The 18,227-nt window shown below is 40.1% G+C and overlaps 1 protein-coding gene across 6 annotated transcripts in view; it reads right to left on the bottom strand.

Annotated features, from left to right (window-relative positions):
- Positions 1-341: 341 nt before the first annotated feature.
- STOX2 (storkhead box 2) overlaps positions 342-18,227 on the bottom strand; it is a 149,026-nt gene continuing 131,140 nt past the window's right edge. For all 6 annotated transcript variants that reach the window (XM_061371888.1, XM_061371851.1, XM_061371869.1 and 3 more), the window contains 2 exons: positions 10,579-12,841; positions 342-6,070 (listed from right to left, as the gene is read on the bottom strand). In XM_061371888.1, the coding sequence (XP_061227872.1) occupies positions 5,875-6,070; positions 10,579-12,841 (2,459 nt within the window). In that variant the 3' untranslated portion in view covers positions 342-5,874. The remainder of the gene's footprint in view (positions 6,071-10,578; positions 12,842-18,227) is intronic.

Below are 18,227 nucleotides of genomic sequence, written 5' to 3' on the forward strand. Positions count from 1 at the left end.
GTGGACTTCTCATCTCCAGGAGGTTTGGGTGCACTCAGCTGGGCGCTCACAGGTTCAGTGGGGATCACAGTGCCGCTGCACCCGTCACCTCCATGTCCAGTCCAAACCGGGATGTTTCAAAATTGGTGAATTTTCTCCCATGTGCTCTTACTAGAATGACTGAGAGACCTTTTACAGAGCATACATGAAAACAGCAAGTTGTTAACAACCCTTGTTTTCCTGAGGTATTTGGTTTGTTGTGCAAGGTTTCCTAAGTGAGGGAGAGAAACGCTGTGTTACATGGAAATGTTAAGTATTTTCTCTAAAAACCACCGGTCGGTGCAAAGAATCCACTTAAAACATATAACCAAATGTTATTTAATATTTTAAAAAGTAACACAATCCAAAATGGATATTTCACGCAACACTACATAAACAACATGAACACAATATTACCATATGGAGGGACTTTCAAATATAGACTTACAAAAATCCCTGTCCTTTTTTTTTTTTCCTTTAAATTATTATACTAAGCATGACAAGTAATCATCATTTACAATATGGTACACTGACACAATAAAAACCATGTTACAAATGTGCTGTTATAAATCAGTAACGTTAGGGAAGACATTTCATGAACTGCAATTATTTCATATGAAATACTATACAATATAAACAGAACATCCATCTTGGATGACCTTTACAGCAACCAGAGACCAAGTTAACTTTTTAATTATTTTTTTTTCAGTGCAAACACATTTATACAAGGCAGTCTTGGCTGCAAAACTCCCTTCTAACATACAGTAAGTCCCACTTGCATTTATTAACTCATTTAAACCTAATGCAACAGCCACATTCAGTCACTCACAGAAAATTACCTGCAGAATTATGATCCCTTTAAACTTAAATTTCCTCCACATATAAAAGTAACATCTGTGCCAATTACTCCAAGGGCCCTTTCATACTTCTGGGTGGGTGTCCTTTGGGTGGCTCTGACTGCTATACAACACGAGGGCAGGCGTTTCGCTCAAAAGATCTCCCTTCCGAGGTGGGATATGTGTGGTGGCTGTCGTAGCATCCCAGCTGGGTGGCTGTGCCCAGGCTGCCCTTCCAGAGCCACGTGCGTGCGGGTGACCTTCTGCTCCTTCTCTGCACTTAAGTGTCTCGGGGCAGGGGGAGGAACACGGAAACCCTCAGCTCAGAACTGAGCTTCAATGGAGTTAGCGACCCATTCCCGTCTCCGTCAGATCCATGGGAGATCAGGGGAGTTACGACAGATTTGCACCTGCATAAACCACCGTTTAGAGCGCCGCTATGTAAGAAGTGTGATAGTCCTGTTTTCTTCTAGCACCAGCTTGGCTTTGGGTGGGTCCACTGCATGCTTCTCATGCAGTAACGATGCACTTTACTTATGCTGGGGGGAACATTTTAGATATATACCCTTTTATTTTAAAGAATTTTGTAAAAAATAGAACTTTTCTCTCTAATACTGTACAGTTTTCTTCAGAGGAGCAAAGAGAATTGTAAACCGTGGGTGCAACACCAGATTAGGACTGCTATTTGCTTTCTCAGCATCATCATTTGAACAACCGCGTCGGGAAAAGCTCTGTGAAATGTATCTGAAAAACAAATTTCTAATTGGAATAACTGCTTCGAAAACCACCGCTGGCGGTACTCATGTGATGGAAAACTTGGTTTTGGCACTGCTAATCCAAGAGTCTTTACAGGAGTGCAAAGTAGTTTCTCTTGTTACTTAAACTGAACGTATCAAAGAGCAACTTCAGAGTATAAACAATAAACACTTTGGTTAACTATTAAATTTAATCCAGTAACTTTCAGAAAGCAACTGATTAATAAATTATCCTGCAGACTCTTGGCCTTCATGTTTTCCAATGTGCCTGGACTTTAAGCAGGGCCAGTGAACCCTACCTACCCCATAGGCTTGCCAGGCTTAGCTGGTGCCATGACAAGTGCTTCAAGGCCCTCAGGCAAAAAGGTGTGATGTAAGTGCCAAGTATTATCCGTGTTTGTGACGCTCTGTGAATACTGGTTTGCTTGTTCTCTTTTCTAATAACAACTACTGCTGGCAAGCACTTAGGCCATGGTTTTCATTATAATATTTGTTTTCCAATACATTTTACTTCTTAAAGTTGAATGAACATTGTTTTGCGCATAGCAGACATTTTACAGTGGTGCAAGAAGTCAAATGGGTAACGATTTCTTACATTTTTTTAACTGAAAGCCTTAAAATGGCAAAATTAGCTCAACTGATGATTGTGTATTAATTTGCATCAGAATAATGGTACCACGTTTGCTGAAAGGTATTCATAAATCAGGATTTGTATATAAATGTGATCTGCTTAGGTTCAACTGCCACTTTCTTCCTTTGGTTTTTGGAAAAATCCTTCTTGCTTCCCTCCTGAAAGGTGGCTTGTTGCAGCTGGCTACTTTTCAAAAGCCAGCCTGATTTTTCTTGGAAACTCGCCCATGTTCTTTGAACAACAGGCACATACCTTGAGTAGGGTCCCTAATACTGCTCCCAGCAAAGTCAGTTAAAGGCTGTTGGTAATTTCCATAGGAGCAAGCATTTCAGATGCACACAACCTAGAGAACAGTGTTTATCATTAAAGGAAGAGCTGTTTTAACACCCTTGCCAGTTCAGAGAAACCATGACCTGGTATGTTGACAAAGATGGAGACAGAATAGGGCCCAAAGTATTTGAAGGCTGCCAAGAAAATACCCACAGTGTCTTCTGTTAAACCCCAAACCGTCAATCATATTTCACAGACTGTAGATGTTCCTAATTTGCTAAATTACAAATACATTTTCAAGTTCTACCAGGCAGAAATTTTACCAATAACTGGGGAGAGGACAGAAGGCTTCAGCCTTCCTTTCACTTTTAGCCCAGCTATGCAGCCTTGTCAGTCTTAAAGTGACTCATCTAATAGCCAGATTTCTAATATTGTAAAGGAAACTGTGGCAATGGAGACAAGATGACTTCATATGCAAGCATTGACACACAAGAGAACGCCATGACCTAATGCTTCAAAGTTTTTAACCTTGCTTTGTACAATACACTTTTCACGTTGCTGCATTTCATCAAATTCATGGAGGTAGTTATATGTGTAAAAAAAATTACCATAAAAGTAACATGTTGTATTATAATAATACATATTAAGTGTGCAAAATGCCGACAGATTTGTGTTGACCCTTTACAATTGAACACAACACAGATTCAACCTAATCTAACTCTGTAAACCTTTAGATTGATACATTAGAAGAAGAATGATAGATAAGCAACCACGTAATACAAGGCTATGATTTCATCAAAGGATTAGGGTGACATAAAGCACTCAAGCTCCACTCTCGTGGCTTTGTTACTAGAACCTCAAGATGGAATTTCCTTATATTCCATTGTTGATATTAAAAGGAAAAAGAAAAAGAAAATTCAAGATTAGAACGTTTCTATTTGAAACTTCTGTTTACATTCCATATTCCAAGAGTCACATTAATATTGGTACAATGCCATGTCAACATTAATATGACATTTATGTTGTCTGCTGGTCTCTGGAAACTTTAGGAAATATCATACTACACAGTTTATAGGTATGTACCATCACATTTTGTTGGAATTATGTCTTCTGTACAACCAGCTGCCTGCATAAATTCTCATTCGTTTATGACAAATACCTCTCCCAAAGGTGAAATTTGTTTCTGCTGTTCACATTTCAATGCTGCTGTTAGTACTTCAGATCATCACTGTAAATTTCTTTATCGTTTCGACATTTTTATTTACTGAACTGATACATACTGCTAATGTCAGAGCTCATCCTAGAAACAAAATCACAGTCAGCCACTGCATAGTATATAACAATTCCCCACAAAAACTCTGACTGTACAGTTTGCATGGAAAAAGTACGGCTGGAGTTACATATTGAATAATAAGATGCGTCATGCAAAGCATTATATGGCAATTAGAGCACATCTTGGAAGGTATGATAAGGCAGAAGGCTAAAGGCCAAGTGACTTTGATAACCAACCAAAAGCACAATAATTTTCTTTATGTGCACTGAAAGGTCTTATTGCTCCTATGAAATGGAAATTATACAGTGAAACCAAGGAAAACAGACCTGTGCATTGACTGGGTGCTCTTGACAGAACAGGAAACTGATTGTGTCCAGAGTTAGAAAGCCATTTCATAAGTAAATGAACGATATCCAACTGTGTAACATAAGGCTTCTGATGACAATGGAGAACATGAGTGAAGCTCAAATGACATTGTGTACAGAGTAATACGTGTCACCAGAACCTGATGAAAATACTGGTTTTTCAGTATGTATAGTTGGGTTTCATACCTGTGTACTACAAGAGCTAGATAACGTAAATGTTGCTTTTCTTTGCAACAATTTGGGCTGTTGCACATTTTAGTATCTTTGTTATTCATCCACCAATTCATGTGTTCTGATTTAAAAAAAGAAAAAAGAAAAAAAGTTAAATTTGAAGTCAGTCTGTTGCACTACCAGGTTGCATGAGTAACAGAGCAGAATGTGACCCTACACCTACAAATTACTCTTGGAATTTAGCTATCCTTAGAAGTTACTCTGCGGTAATTAGCATAGTACTAATTACTTTGGAGTAACAGTTTAGGGGAGAGCAATTAGGATATACCATATGAATAGAACTCAGATTTCTACTGCCAACCATGTGGACACATCTAATTTCTAGAAATCAGATGTGTCCATAAAACGCTAAATTGCAAATAACATCCACTGAATAAAAAGGCCAGAAGTTTATAATTCTCTAAATTTTGTTCTCTGATAATCACTACAATGTATGCTATTTTTAATAGCCTAATTTAGGCATTCTATTTAATAAGCTACATAAAATAGATTTATGTCCTTCCACTAGAAAGAAATCAATTCTTCAGGCCATACTTGTCATTTATATCATAAAGAATATTTTTGTTCCAAGAAATTAAGTTATCCTGACTCCTATATTAATGGCAAGTTGCAATACCGGAAGTGACACAAGAATTAGATTATCTTTTTTAAGTACTTGATTTATACTGAAGACATTTGTTGTATTTTGTGTCACTCCACATTGTGGCTTCATGACAGTTACAACTTCCCCTTCCCTCCCCGCTCCCCCCCTCTATGCAAAGGCCCACCTCCTCATTTGTGACTACTGAAGGTCAAGTAGCATGTCTCATTAAGTAAACATCTCTCATACTTTTGAAACACAAAGCAGAAGCGTCTCCCTTCCCACCCTCCATAACTTGGAAAAAACCAAAACAAACCCCAAACCTCCTTTTACTCGTTTAAATGGGTATTTGCAGAATTGTGTCACAAGAATGCACAGTGAAAATGACTGATTAGTATTAATAATTCACAGATAGAGCTGAGGTCATCACTTGTCATGTTTGGCATTGTTTTTCCTCATGGTGATCCTGCCTGGTTACTTTCAGCAGTGGCTCAGTTTCTGAAGCAAAAAACGATCAACTCTGCAGCAGAGTTTAGCCTCTGACCAGGGGCATCACACATCTGTGGCATTTTTTTTAAATGAAGTTGGCAACTGCATGGACATTGAAAATGCAGATTTACACTTACAGTGTCTAGACTTTCATATATGTGCTCAGTTACAATTAAGTGAAGCAAAAAGTGTACATATTATCCCTACTGCTATTCTGTTGCTACAGAGCCGCAAATGTGAAAAGCGATACCTTGAAATAAAGATTTCTTTGTTGCCCCTAGTCTACATAGCAGCACAGTTTAAGTAAACACTAAAACTGTGGTTGAGATGCTTTTTTAAATTTTTCCCCAAAGATGTAAACATCAGTCCCAGTGTCGTAAACTTTGCTGTATAGAACAAGACAGAAGATCTGAGGCAGGATGACCATCAGACACTAGTGACAGAAGCTTGCAGGCAGTTAGCAGGTTTCTGCAGTTTCTCAGCTTCACTTGTGGGTGGGTCTGCAGTGGCTCGGAAGTTGAATGTTGGGCCCGCGCCACCATGTGCAGGGCTCAGAGCTGGGTTCTGACGTCTGTTGCTTTCAACAATACTTGAAGTGTTGGATGCCAGGCTCTCACGAGTACTAGAATGGAAAAGAAATATGTATACATGCTCATATATGACATGCCTATATATCTATTGACCAGACAGGAAAGGAGAATAGAGTGTTTTATAATAGGCTTCCTGTGTTTGTATGTAATGTCACATCAATGAACCATCTCATTTTGACAGTACACATATGTTCCTCCAAAACGGGTTCCAGAGGTACTCAACAGTCACCATACTGTGACATAGGCATAGCACTAAGCAGAGCTGAAGCTGTCACACAAACTGGAAGCTGAACCAGTACCAAGCATCTGGATTTTTCACTCAAGGAAATAGCTTCCATTTTGCATATGGAATGTATTAATTTTCTTCCATGACTGATGCATTTTTGCAACATAACTTCATCAAATCAGCTCTGTGATTAGGCAGAGCTAGGAGAGCAATCATGTAACACAGCTTCCTTTATTGTCTCCTATTCTACTTACGGTTTTGTAAACAAAATATTAACTAAAAATGGTACTTTACATTAAACCCACAATGCTTCTAAATACAACATTTAAATTTTGCTTTGAAGCTGAAGCAACTGCAACTGATAAGATGCTGACAAATCTTAACTGCCTTGTCTGTGATCATGCCCTACGCAGCAACTAGTGCTGCTATTTCATTAAATGGACAACATTCCTTCAGTTCTAACTCGGTTATCCATGGGAGGGACAGGACACTGAGCACTTTTAAAGACTAAACCTTTTAATGATACATCTGATTATGTACACATAGGAGCCTGTATTTTAGTCTTTTAAAAAGACAGCTTTTAAAAAACTCAGTCAAGATATGCTATGGCTAGTTTTACCACTACTACATTTTGTTATCTTTCTGCTCTTAATATTTTTTCACCTCCAAAGAATGTGTTCCTGTGCAGACAGATTTGTCTTACAAACAGTCATGCAGCCCCTGATTATGTATCCTTCCCTACTTTTTTGCAAAATGACATCACCACTTGCTATGGAGATGCTGACAGAATACATTTAGAAAACTGAATGGGTTTGTTAAATAAGCACTAGAAGCAAAGATACTAATGACAGAATTTCATAGTCAGTTTAAAATCAACCTAAATTTACCTGCTACTGAAAGGGGCAGCTCTTGCCTGCCTTGTGTGGACCTGACCCTGCCACATGTTCCTGCTGCTTCCCTGATGCTGAGCCTTGCAGCCAGCCAGATCAGGGACTGCTCTCAGTTAAATACTAGCCCTAAGAAGAAAGAAAAGAACAACAAGAAAAAGATTAAAAAAAAAATTAGTACTAGCATCAGAGGAAGAGTAGGAATGAACACCTTTGGATGTGGCAGGGGAGAAATGTGTCAGTGCGTGGCATAGGGGAAGGAAGAAACAACTTGTTTAGCTGTGGGGAGATTTAAATCATCTTAAACTGACTAAATCTGGAAAATCAATTATGCTTTTAGGAAAACTCCCATATGTCTTTTAAATTGGTCAAACTGGTTCTGATCGTCTTCTGCCAATTATCACCTTATTGTCAGTACTTCCAAACAGCTATGATGGCTGACACACACAGCAAGAGATCTCTGTGAGCTGCAGTGAGGTGTGGTGCGCTTCTGTTCCTCAGTTTTTGATTCCCCTCCCTCTGCTTCTTAATGAAAATAGATGCAAACTTTGTATTTCTGAGCTCATTCAGTATTATATCATTCTTTATGGGACCACCAATTCCAGATCTTCACACATTTTCAATTCCGGTATTACAAACTGACCATTACAACACGTATACACAAAGACTGCAGTGAGAATTTTGCATGCAGTGCATGCACTAAGATTAGTTCTTTCTTTAGGTGACAAAAGAGCAGCAGTATTATATAAGCTCTAAAAATAAAGGAATAAAATTAATATTGACATCTAAGTTTTATCATATATACAACTTGCATAGAAGCAATGAACAAAATACTGTGAGGTTGTCTTCCCAATGGTGATGTGCTCATGAATTAACACGCAAAATAATTGAAGTCAAATGACCATTGTAAATCTCTTTAACTGCACCCTGGTTTTGGGGGGTTTTTCTGTTTGTTTGGGTTTATTTAATGCCCCTTTTTTAATGTATCACACTTTAAAAATACGCTTTTTCTTTCACAGTGTGGAATTGGTAGTTTTGATTCCCAAAGCAACACTGTACATTTCAGTTTAAATGAAAATATACCACTGCTAGAAGAGTCTACCTGAGGAATATCACTACATGCACATCTTGTTCTTTTATTCTTCCCTAGGCATCTGCTAATGGACACTGTCAGATCTAGGTGAATCTTACCGATGGATGCTGGGTGGCTTTTTTGTATTTCCTGGAAAAGGGTTATGGAGTTCATTTCTGTTGTAAGGTAGGAAAGTAAAACAGGATGGCAATTATAGCCAAAGGGCTGAATTCACCCTCAGCTCTATATATTTTTATGATTTATATGAAGAAGTGACCAAAACTCAGCAAAATAATCCAATTTAATAATTTTGATGCAAAGCTCATGAAAAGGCCTTTGAAATATCCAGACTATCCATTGGTCTTACAAAACAAATATGCAAGAAAACCACACAAAATGTGGCCTTGCAAAAAAAAAAGGCATTTGTTAATAATAGTAAAATAAAAGAGATGCATAGAACACAACGATTATTAAAAGCTGCTTATTTGTTTTCCTTTTCATCTAAACCAAGTGGTATAGCAGCACTAAATCCAGTATGCTCGGCATGTTCTGTTCTCTTGCTAAGTTTAACATCAACAGAAATTTTAGCTTTTGTGTAAGTAACTAGGGAATGAAATGTCTGCCTTTGCATTAACCAGAGACATACACCTAATATTCAGCTAGCATAAGTAGTATAAGAACTGAGTTTTATTCAGTCAATGTCCTATCCTGAAGGTGAAATGCAGTCTGCGGAGTGAGTCAGGCTGTGCGAGAATGAACCACCACCATACACTCCCCCACAAAAACTGACTGCAAGTATAGCACTTCAGCTAAAAGAAGAGAGAACATATAAAAGAAAGCAGTGCAAATCACCCCATACAACAGTGGTATGTGAGAAAGATGCCAAGCATCTGCAGAACAATCAGTAACAAGAACAAACTCAAAACCTTCTTAAGTTTCTTTTTTAAGCTCGGCTCACCGTAAGTGGTACAATTTACTCAAATTATTTTTCAAACTTTTTACTCAGGAAAATGAAACATATGTTAAAAGCCAGCTCTAGTTTGGTAATCACTGCATGCTGCAGCAGGCCCAGTAACTGCTGCCTTGTCATTAACATCAAGTGGGAGTAGCCATGTGATGTGACTTTAACTGAAAATGAAATTCAGTCCTGTGTAGAAGCAGGAAATGCTTTGTGTGCCTTTCTGGGAGCCTTCACTAGAGATTGAAAAAAAAACAGAAGTAATTCTGACGAATAAGAACACCTTGCAGAGGGGAGAGGGAAGGGAGGGTGGACACAACATAACAACAGAAAAACCCCCAAAACTGCAATTTTCTTTCACCTAATACAAATTCAGTCTTGGGCATTTTATTTTTAAACAGAGACAATAAATAATTAAAGCTTAAGTAAAATGCTATAAAAGAATTACTATTGTAAATGATTTCTGTGCTCTTGGAGTCACTGTTCTGAACTCTGATGGGCTGCTATCCAGGGCAAACAAAGCCAGTCAAGCTCCATCCCAGTAGGGACCTAGGACTGTCAAAGGTCAGAGAGAAGGAAGAAGGCTTGCGTGGAGGATTCTGAACCTGGAAATGAGCTTGTGAAATCTCCAGGACAGGGAACACACCAGCAACTCCTCCCTATGCCTGTAAGACGCCTAGCACACCGAGACTTCCATGACGCCCGAGATCCCTGAAATGGAAATGACTAACCAGCATCACCACACACAAGCATCGGGACTCTTTCCCCAAATATCTTAGAGGCATATCACCCCCCTCTCTGCTGATGCAGTGCCGGGCCACTTCTGAAGTTCAAATATCCTGAGCACTTTCAGCCCTGTGGGGAGAGAGGCTTTTCCAGTCTCAACAGTTTGCAATGGTGATAAGAGACACTTCCAAAAGTTTTCAGAATAGAAATAAAATGCCCAAACCCAAACCAATCATCACAGCTTTTGTTCTGGTTTGTTAGTCGGTAGGTTGTTTTTTTTGTCTGAGCCAAAAATTATGCTGCTCAGTTACGTCTAGTCCTCTGATTAGTCTTGGTAGTATCTTAGAGGGAAAGGGAAGGGGGGGAGTATGCAGCAGCTCATCCCGTCTATTCTAAATGCAAACACAAGTTCAATACAGAAAAAAAATGATGCAAGGGAGTTTTCAGCAAACACAAAAACTAATACAGAGTCAGCACTGCAACGGTTACTGGCTGCTTACACTGAAACTCACACGTCTGAATGGCAGATTCTAGAGCTGCAGAAAACACTGTCTGAAAACATGTGAAATTGTTTAATATGGCCCTACATTCTGTCACCAGTATCACACACACAGATACTTATAAATGGAACTTTCTAGTCTGCAAAGCTGCAATGAATGTGGCAGTCCTACCGTGGAGAGTTGAACCCGCTGTCCACAGTAATGCTGCTGCTGTCCATGCTGTCCAGGCGGGCTGAGTGAGTGGCTCTCTGGTTGTTGCTATTGTCTGTCTCCTTTGGGGTGAGAAGAGTAAGATTCTTCTCAAACTTCCGCTGCAAATCCCTCTCCTTTTCTCTCTCTAGGAGCCACTGCATCGTACCAACATCATCCCTGTTCTTTTCATCCTCAGCATTTTTGTTGGTTCCTTCCTCTGAGTCGTCATCATCAGATACGTTGTAGTAGTCAAAGGAGGCCTCCTGGTTTCCAGCTGTCTCTTGCTGTCTCTGTGAAACGGGCATGACTTGTGTAACTGAGGTTACTATCGCTTGTTCAAGTTTCTCACATCTGACTGGCAATGTGTCAGAGGGGGTCTTTTGATGGGGCTTTAGCAGGGGCGTGCTAGACTTATAACTATTCACAGAAAGAGTGTTGTGCAGAGGTTTAAAGAGTGTATCCTTGCTAAATATTTCTTTCCTTTTATCAAGGCTGCTTGATTCAGCACTATGATGTTGAACAAGCCGCCCATTTGCAATCACCTCTGGAGTTTGGCCAGCAATCACTGAACCACTGCTTGGGCCCTTTGGGGACTCCTCTTTGTGCACCCCAGGCTCCCTAGCAATATGCTGAGATTGTCTTTCTGTGGGAGTCACTTTTTTGAGCCCATCTGTTCCTGTCAGCGTATCATGATCCTCTTTATTCTTTCCCAGTGGCGATGGAGCAGTAAGCACAGTCTCACTGGATGTGTTGCACTGAAAATAGTCATCGACTGCAGATTTTGTTGTGCAGGAGTTGAGCTCGCTATATGATGGCAAATTCTCTGTAGGCTTGCTTTGTTCCAACAGGCTACAAGAACTGGGGGTTTCTACACTGCCACTCGCTTTTTCAGGGACGCAAGTCTCTTTGTAGCTTGCAGATGAAATCAGAGCCCTTTGATGACTGAGCGACTGAGACGGCCTTAAGGTACTATCATCGATGTAAGTTTGACTAGTTGTTTGGTCATCCGGGCTACAGCCTTCACCCATATCTTCAGGTGTGCCTAAAGCAGTTGAGCCCAGAGGTCCCTTGGAGTTATCCATGGATCTAGACCTTTCTTTAGCCTTACTGGACCGCTCATTCCTTGATCTTCTATCCTGTGTATGGCTGTGGCTCCGGTGGACCTTGGAGTGAGAGCTTCCCCTGGAAGGTTCAGGGAAAGGCATTTCAGTTCTTCTTTTGGCCAGCTCACCAGACACGTCCCACTCTGGTGTCATGGGAAAGTGAGATTCAATCATGTTAGGATTGCTGTGCATTATAAAATTATCTCCCTTGTGCTCTATTATAAAACAGCCTTCTCGTGGGGATCGAGTCAAGGGATCAAAGAACTCATATTCCCTTTCAGCGGGTATATCCAAATGAGAGCCATCTGATGGGTCTCCTTTGGACACCCGAGTCTTGCTGTGTGACCTCGATTTCCCATGAGACTTTCTGTGATTCCTGCTCTTTTTACTTCGTCCACTGTGATGAGCTGAAGATCCTGCTTTGCTTCGTTGAGCTTTTTCTTCTTCAAGTTTCTTCATTAGTGCAGTGTGCCTCATGACATTTTCCACAGTCAAGTCTGGGTTAATGCGCCTGATAATCTCCATTTCTACCTCTCTAGGTATAGTGGTAGGAGTGTCCTCGTCTCTTAGTGGCCACTCCTCTGGAGGAAACTGGGCAGAGAAATTTGCCAACTGTTTTGTCTTGTCCTTCTTAAAACTTAACCGGAATAATTTGAGTCCGAATTTCTTAGACTGCTTTTCTACATCCTTAGGCTTTGTGAGTGTCTCTGCTTTATATGAAAAATTGACAGTACTTTTACTTTTCTCAGTAGGTGGGACTTGACATAATGAAGGAGGACAGTATGAGTCTTTACAGTCTTTTGCTGATTTCCTCTGTAGGGTAGATGCATGCATGCTGTGCATGTCTTCTCTGCAACAATGGCAGGAGTCGCAGTGGTTTTTGGGCAGTGTTCGGTCCCTGACGCATCCCGAGGTGGAGGGAGTTACAGTTCCTTGTTGTGGAGAGGTACACTGAGACCTGTCAGGTATCCTCTCATCCAAATGGTACCATTTACTGTTAGTTCGTATGAGAGATGGTGTGATAAAGTAAGTCTGTGGGGTTACAATGAAATAGCCATCCGGAGTTGGGTATATTTTCCTCTCCCGTACAAGCATATTCAAGGTATGTCGAAGGATTTCTGGACTGGGTGTTGGAACTCCTAGAAATGACAGTAAACATATATCAGGGAGTACATAAAACCATACAGGAGTACTCTCTGGCTCCTCCCTCCCCAACAAAAAGCTGGTTTTCCCAATGTGCAAGCTGGAATATGATGAACAAACAACTCCAGTAAAGAATTTTGTTAGGCGTTCTCTCGTCTGTTTGTTTTCCCATTTATCTCTTATGCTTCAGACATGTCAATTATTAATTAAATAGAAAGGAAGCCGTTAATGGAGTGTTAAAAAGAAAAAAGAGAGAGAGAGAGAACTTCTAGTCACTTCCATTCTGCAGGCAACCTTAAGATACAAGATGGAATTACTGGAAGCCAAAGGGTGTCAGGGGAAACATTTCACTTTTCTTCTTCCAATTAAATATTTATATCCCAGTTCACCAGAACTATTTATTATAATGCCCAGTCACGTGTACAACAGTGGTTGTTACTCTGGACGTCTAAACTGTTTTTCCACATAAGAATACTACATGAAAAAAAACATTCCCCCAGTCTGTGCCTTTATCACAAACCTGAACAGAGTTGTTCATGGTTCAATTACAGCAGCTTATAAAACAAAAAAAAGACACATCCTAAGTGATACAGTTCATCTTACCCAAACAGACTTTTCTACTATGATGGAAGTTACAGATTTAGCTACTGAAAATTTGCTTCTCAGAGTTACCTGCCTTTCATGTAAGATGTGAGGAACACTCCCTAAGTGCATATATCACATATTGAGACAGGGACAAGTATGACAACTCTGCATCAATGCCACATCAGCCACATACTAGATTTGGCATTGTGAGCACAATCCTTCCCACCACCAGTACTCCCACTGGGTTCAGTGGTGCAGGACCAAATCTACTGTGCACAGGATTAAGTTCCATCTAGAGCTGAGGAAACAAGAGATTTTTCAAAAGCTTGTTTTAAAAAAAATCTGTTTATGCTGAATAAGAAATAAAAATCCTTCAAAATTTTCAGTGGAAAAAGCTATCTTCAATCAATACATTCTGTTGACTCAAATACGTTTGAATTTTAACTTAATGCTGGGTACTGACCTGGTTTACATTTTTAGAAGCATTTTTTTCTAGAAGTTCAGATGGTCTATTTTAAAGTAAAAAAGTAAATATTATTTACTCTGGGTCTTAGTTTTCAACAAAACCAATTAAAAAACTAACAAAACAACAACCTAAAGTAGGTTGAAAGGGACCTCATGAAGTCATCTGGTCAACACCGCTACTCGTAAGGAGACCAACTCAGTTCCAATTGGTCAGGGCCTTGTCAAGTCGAACTGACTATCCTAAAGAACAGAAATTCCATGGAATCACATATAGAATCATAGAAGAGATAGGGCTGAAAAGGACCTTAAGATCATCAAGTTCCAACCCCCCTGCCATGGGCAGGGACACCTCATACTAAAACATCTCACCCATGGCTTTGTCCAACCTGGCCTTGAACACTGTCAGGGATGGAGCATTCACAACCTCCCTGGGCAACCCATTCCAGGGCCTTACCACTCTAACAGGAAAGAATTTCCTCCTTATATCCAATCTAAACTTCCTCTGTTTAAGTTTTAACCCATTACCCCTTGTCCTGTCACTACAGTCCCCAATGAAGAGTCCCTCCCCAGCATCCCTATAGGCCCCCTTTCTGATACTGGAAGGCTCCTATGAGGTCTCTCCACGCAGCCTTCTCTTCTCCAAGCTGAACAGCAAAACATATGCAAAAACATGTCAACAAAGCATATGTTTATTACAAAAACACTTTATGGAAAATTCTCAAGCAGGTGTACTTGCCACAGACAGAGCATCTTCAGTGGCACACAGTGTCTGCTCACCAGCTCTTCTCCCACGTGTCAAAGGTTGGAGCCTGCAAGCTCACTGATCTCCCTGTGTTAGCAAGCATGAGGGTGACAGCAAAGGCTCTGGCACTGTGACCAACACACTGTCAAAAGATTAGCAACAAGAAATAGAAAAGTTGTACCAATTCCTTAACTCACCCCCTTCCTTGCTACTGGGCTGCAGGGAACATAGTAAGTATTCTTATGCCTAGCTTTGAATGTTGACCAGCAATATCTGTAACCAAAAATCTTCCAATGGAAACATCAAAGTGTTAGAAGTAGCACGGACACATGGGTGAAAGCATTTACAATAGAGAAGGTGCCAGCGAGAAGTACCTTGGGACAGTAAATATGTTTCGTGCATAGTCCACTGAGCTGAAAGACTTGAGCTGATCGAGACACAGGAAGTAGAAGAGGTAAAGAAAGGATATAATTTGAGAGAATAACTGAGACTGAAAATTGGAAGAAATACGTAAATGAAATGGAGAATCAGGAATGTGCATTTTCTCCCCTTTTCATGTGGTGCCCACAATTTATGTGTTAATCCTAGCAAGACTAACAAAGACCCCCCCAGAACTGCTGGATGAGCAAACACGCCAAAAATGGCAACAGATGGGAAAAGCTGAAATCCAAAGAGCTGGGGAAAAAAGGACTACTCCTCCCTAGTCCATAGTCCCGACTCTCTCTACAATGAAAAGCAACATGCTGAGCTTCCCCTGGACTGTGAGGCAGTGGCAATTGGCGAGCCCTCCACATGAGCTTTCAGAAAAGCACAGGACATGAAGAGTGATTTCAATTCCTGTAACAACCACCAGTCATCATCTAACCTCTTCAGTCCTGCGGTGTCTGCTTGGGTATTACCACCCCTTTTACATTATGTCCTACATCACCACAAGTGGATGATCCTGAACTCAAACTCATGTGCCTCTTGATACTGTGCTGAAAATGCACTGCAGGGTCCAATCCTGGTCCAAGTGAGATGCACTTGCTGTGCAGCAGCCAATCTCTCTTCCTGTCTCTATACAGACAACCTGACTGATCCATTGCATTTTCCAGGAGCTAACACAACAAAAGCTCAACACATACCTACCTTTGGCTGTGAGAACTTGGTTCTTCATCCTTATTTTGCTTAAAAACTTTTCTTAACATATGGTTACAAAAACAGCGGAACAAAAATAAGAGAGAGGAAAACATTCTCCAGGAGTTTACAGAAGTTAGAGAAAGAGATTTAAATGGATCTTCTGATGTTTTACACTAACTTAGGCAAAAATGCACTGCAAATATACAGTAAAAATAGTAATATGTACCTTCCACCCAGTAAGCCATAATGACTACAATGTGTTGGGTAAATGAGTCTCTAAGCACAGTACTTACATTAATTGACTAAGTCCTGAGAACAGAGAATGTGCAGATAAACACCATTTGAAAATAAAAAGAAAAAAAGAGTGTGCCTGGGCAGTCAATGATGCCATGAAGTTAATCGTGTCAAGTCTTCTCTCTGGAGCTGGGGACTATCACTTTTATTACTCCCAGCATACAGCACATCCCTATGGTTCACTAAGCCAGCAGTGACGACGGCAGATGCAAATCTCTGGTGCTCAGCATTGCCAGCTAATTCTAGGCCCTAACTCAAATTAGGCTTTCCTCCATGGTGGACAGGAGCAATGACGCTACTGTGGCTCCCACTGTTCCTATTTTAAATACAAATTTCCTGGCTGTCTTTTTTCTCTTTACAGCAACCTGCCCACACCATGTGTGTAAGTAACCTATCCCACTGCATTCAGAAGTCTCCTTATGCTCTCCCTTTTTCCATTAAATAGGGACAAGAGGATAAAACCCAGCAGTTTAGAGACTCTAGCATATAAAATACTTCATGACAGCAGTGGTGTTATTTAAGATTATGTAGTGGTTTAATAATTCAAAAGCAGAAACTGTCTGGACACTGAATCATCAGACATGTACATTTTCTGCATCTCAAGAGAGTCTACTATGCCATCCACTGAGCTTTCAGACAGAAGATTATGTCTTGTTTGCTGCTCACAAAGAACACTGACCTAGAGCGAACTCGGTTAATGTAAAACACTTAGTTTAAGTGCTACATATACATTTCACGTATTTAAAGACTGAAGAGTTATGAAGGTGAATGACAGAGGAATTTGCCAGCTTTCAGGAATCAGTTTATTTCAAAAGCAGCCTAATGCAATATATAAGAATTTTCTACACCAGAATTTTGAACACCTTAAAATTATTTTAAGAAGGACATGGTCAGAATTGGAGGGGAAAAAAAAAGGTGTGGTGGGGAAATCCTTACTAAAGGCAGTATAGACTAAGGCTGGATGCTTTCTTCAGCCAGGCTCATACAGATAAGAGGGGCTGGCTGCCAAACACAGGAACAGGAGTTACATTCTTAGCTCCTTATACTGGATTTGAAAGATTCACTTTTAATGTAAGGGATTTAAACCATGGTCAATAAATTATAAAGTAGGGCTGTACAAACATCTCATTGTTTATTTCTAAGTTAGAGTAATGGAAGCACATGCAGCAGGAGCCCTCTTGCTTTTCTAAAAACCTGACAAATTATAAAAGCCACAAATAAGATGTGCATTATCATTACAAGCTTTTTCAATAAAATAAATTCATGAAAAGTACATCTGAAGTAGTATTTAAATGGTGTTAACTCTGCTAAAATTATTTTCTCCTGAGCTGATGCTAAGGCTTAACAAGGGATAAAAGAAATACTCTGATTGGCTCATGAAATACTAGTTAAGGATGTGGAGTGGTTGCTATGTGATGTTATAAATAATTAGCATACCTTATTTCAGATAGAGCCATGGCCCAGATTTATGCCTGCACAATGGCTCAGCAAACTAGAGGGCTAACCTGCAAGTGTAAGATCCTGCACTGAGGAAAAAGGTTTATTATTCTTAGGCAGTTTGAGAATAGCATTTGGGGTCTTAGAAAATTTATAGACTCCATGAAACGCAGTGAAGCATCTGTTCATTAAAACACAAACAACACAGGCAGACAAGTGCTGCTGCAGGGTGAGATACAGAGAGGTTATGTGACAATGACAGATACATTTACAATGGTAATGCTCTCCTTCCTCTCAGAGCATCAGCACCTAATTAGGAAAATTAAACTATCAGAATATGGGAGAACATCAGATATTTTAAAATAGCCAGTGAATACAAGGGCTCAAAAAGCCATGTCTGATTTATGAGAGTCTAGACAGACAAGTGAAAAATATCAGTACAAGAAGAGGTTCTGTTTACTGGAAAGGACAATATTTTTTGATAATGCTCCTAAAACCAAGAGAACATGTATGTTTGCTGCGTTAAACACGTCAGGGCTGGGAGAGAAAGGCATTTTTCTCGAGAGGAAGAACTGGACAACAAGGGGTGGCTTAGTGGTGCGGTTTCTTTTTGAGATAATTTACATTTTGGGAAGTGAGGTAGGAAAAACAAGGCTCTCCTTTTTTTAATCTCATACTTTAGAGATGCACATGTTCATGGCTAGTGGAAAATAAAGAGGCTGCAAGAGAATGTGTGCTAA

This window comes from Neopsephotus bourkii, unplaced genomic scaffold (genome assembly GCF_033783945.1).
Source record: "Neopsephotus bourkii isolate Nb327-2 ecotype Australia unplaced genomic scaffold, CSIRO-AGI_Nbou_v1 NB_168, whole genome shotgun sequence".
Lineage (NCBI taxonomy): Eukaryota > Metazoa > Chordata > Aves > Psittaciformes > Psittacidae > Neopsephotus > Neopsephotus bourkii.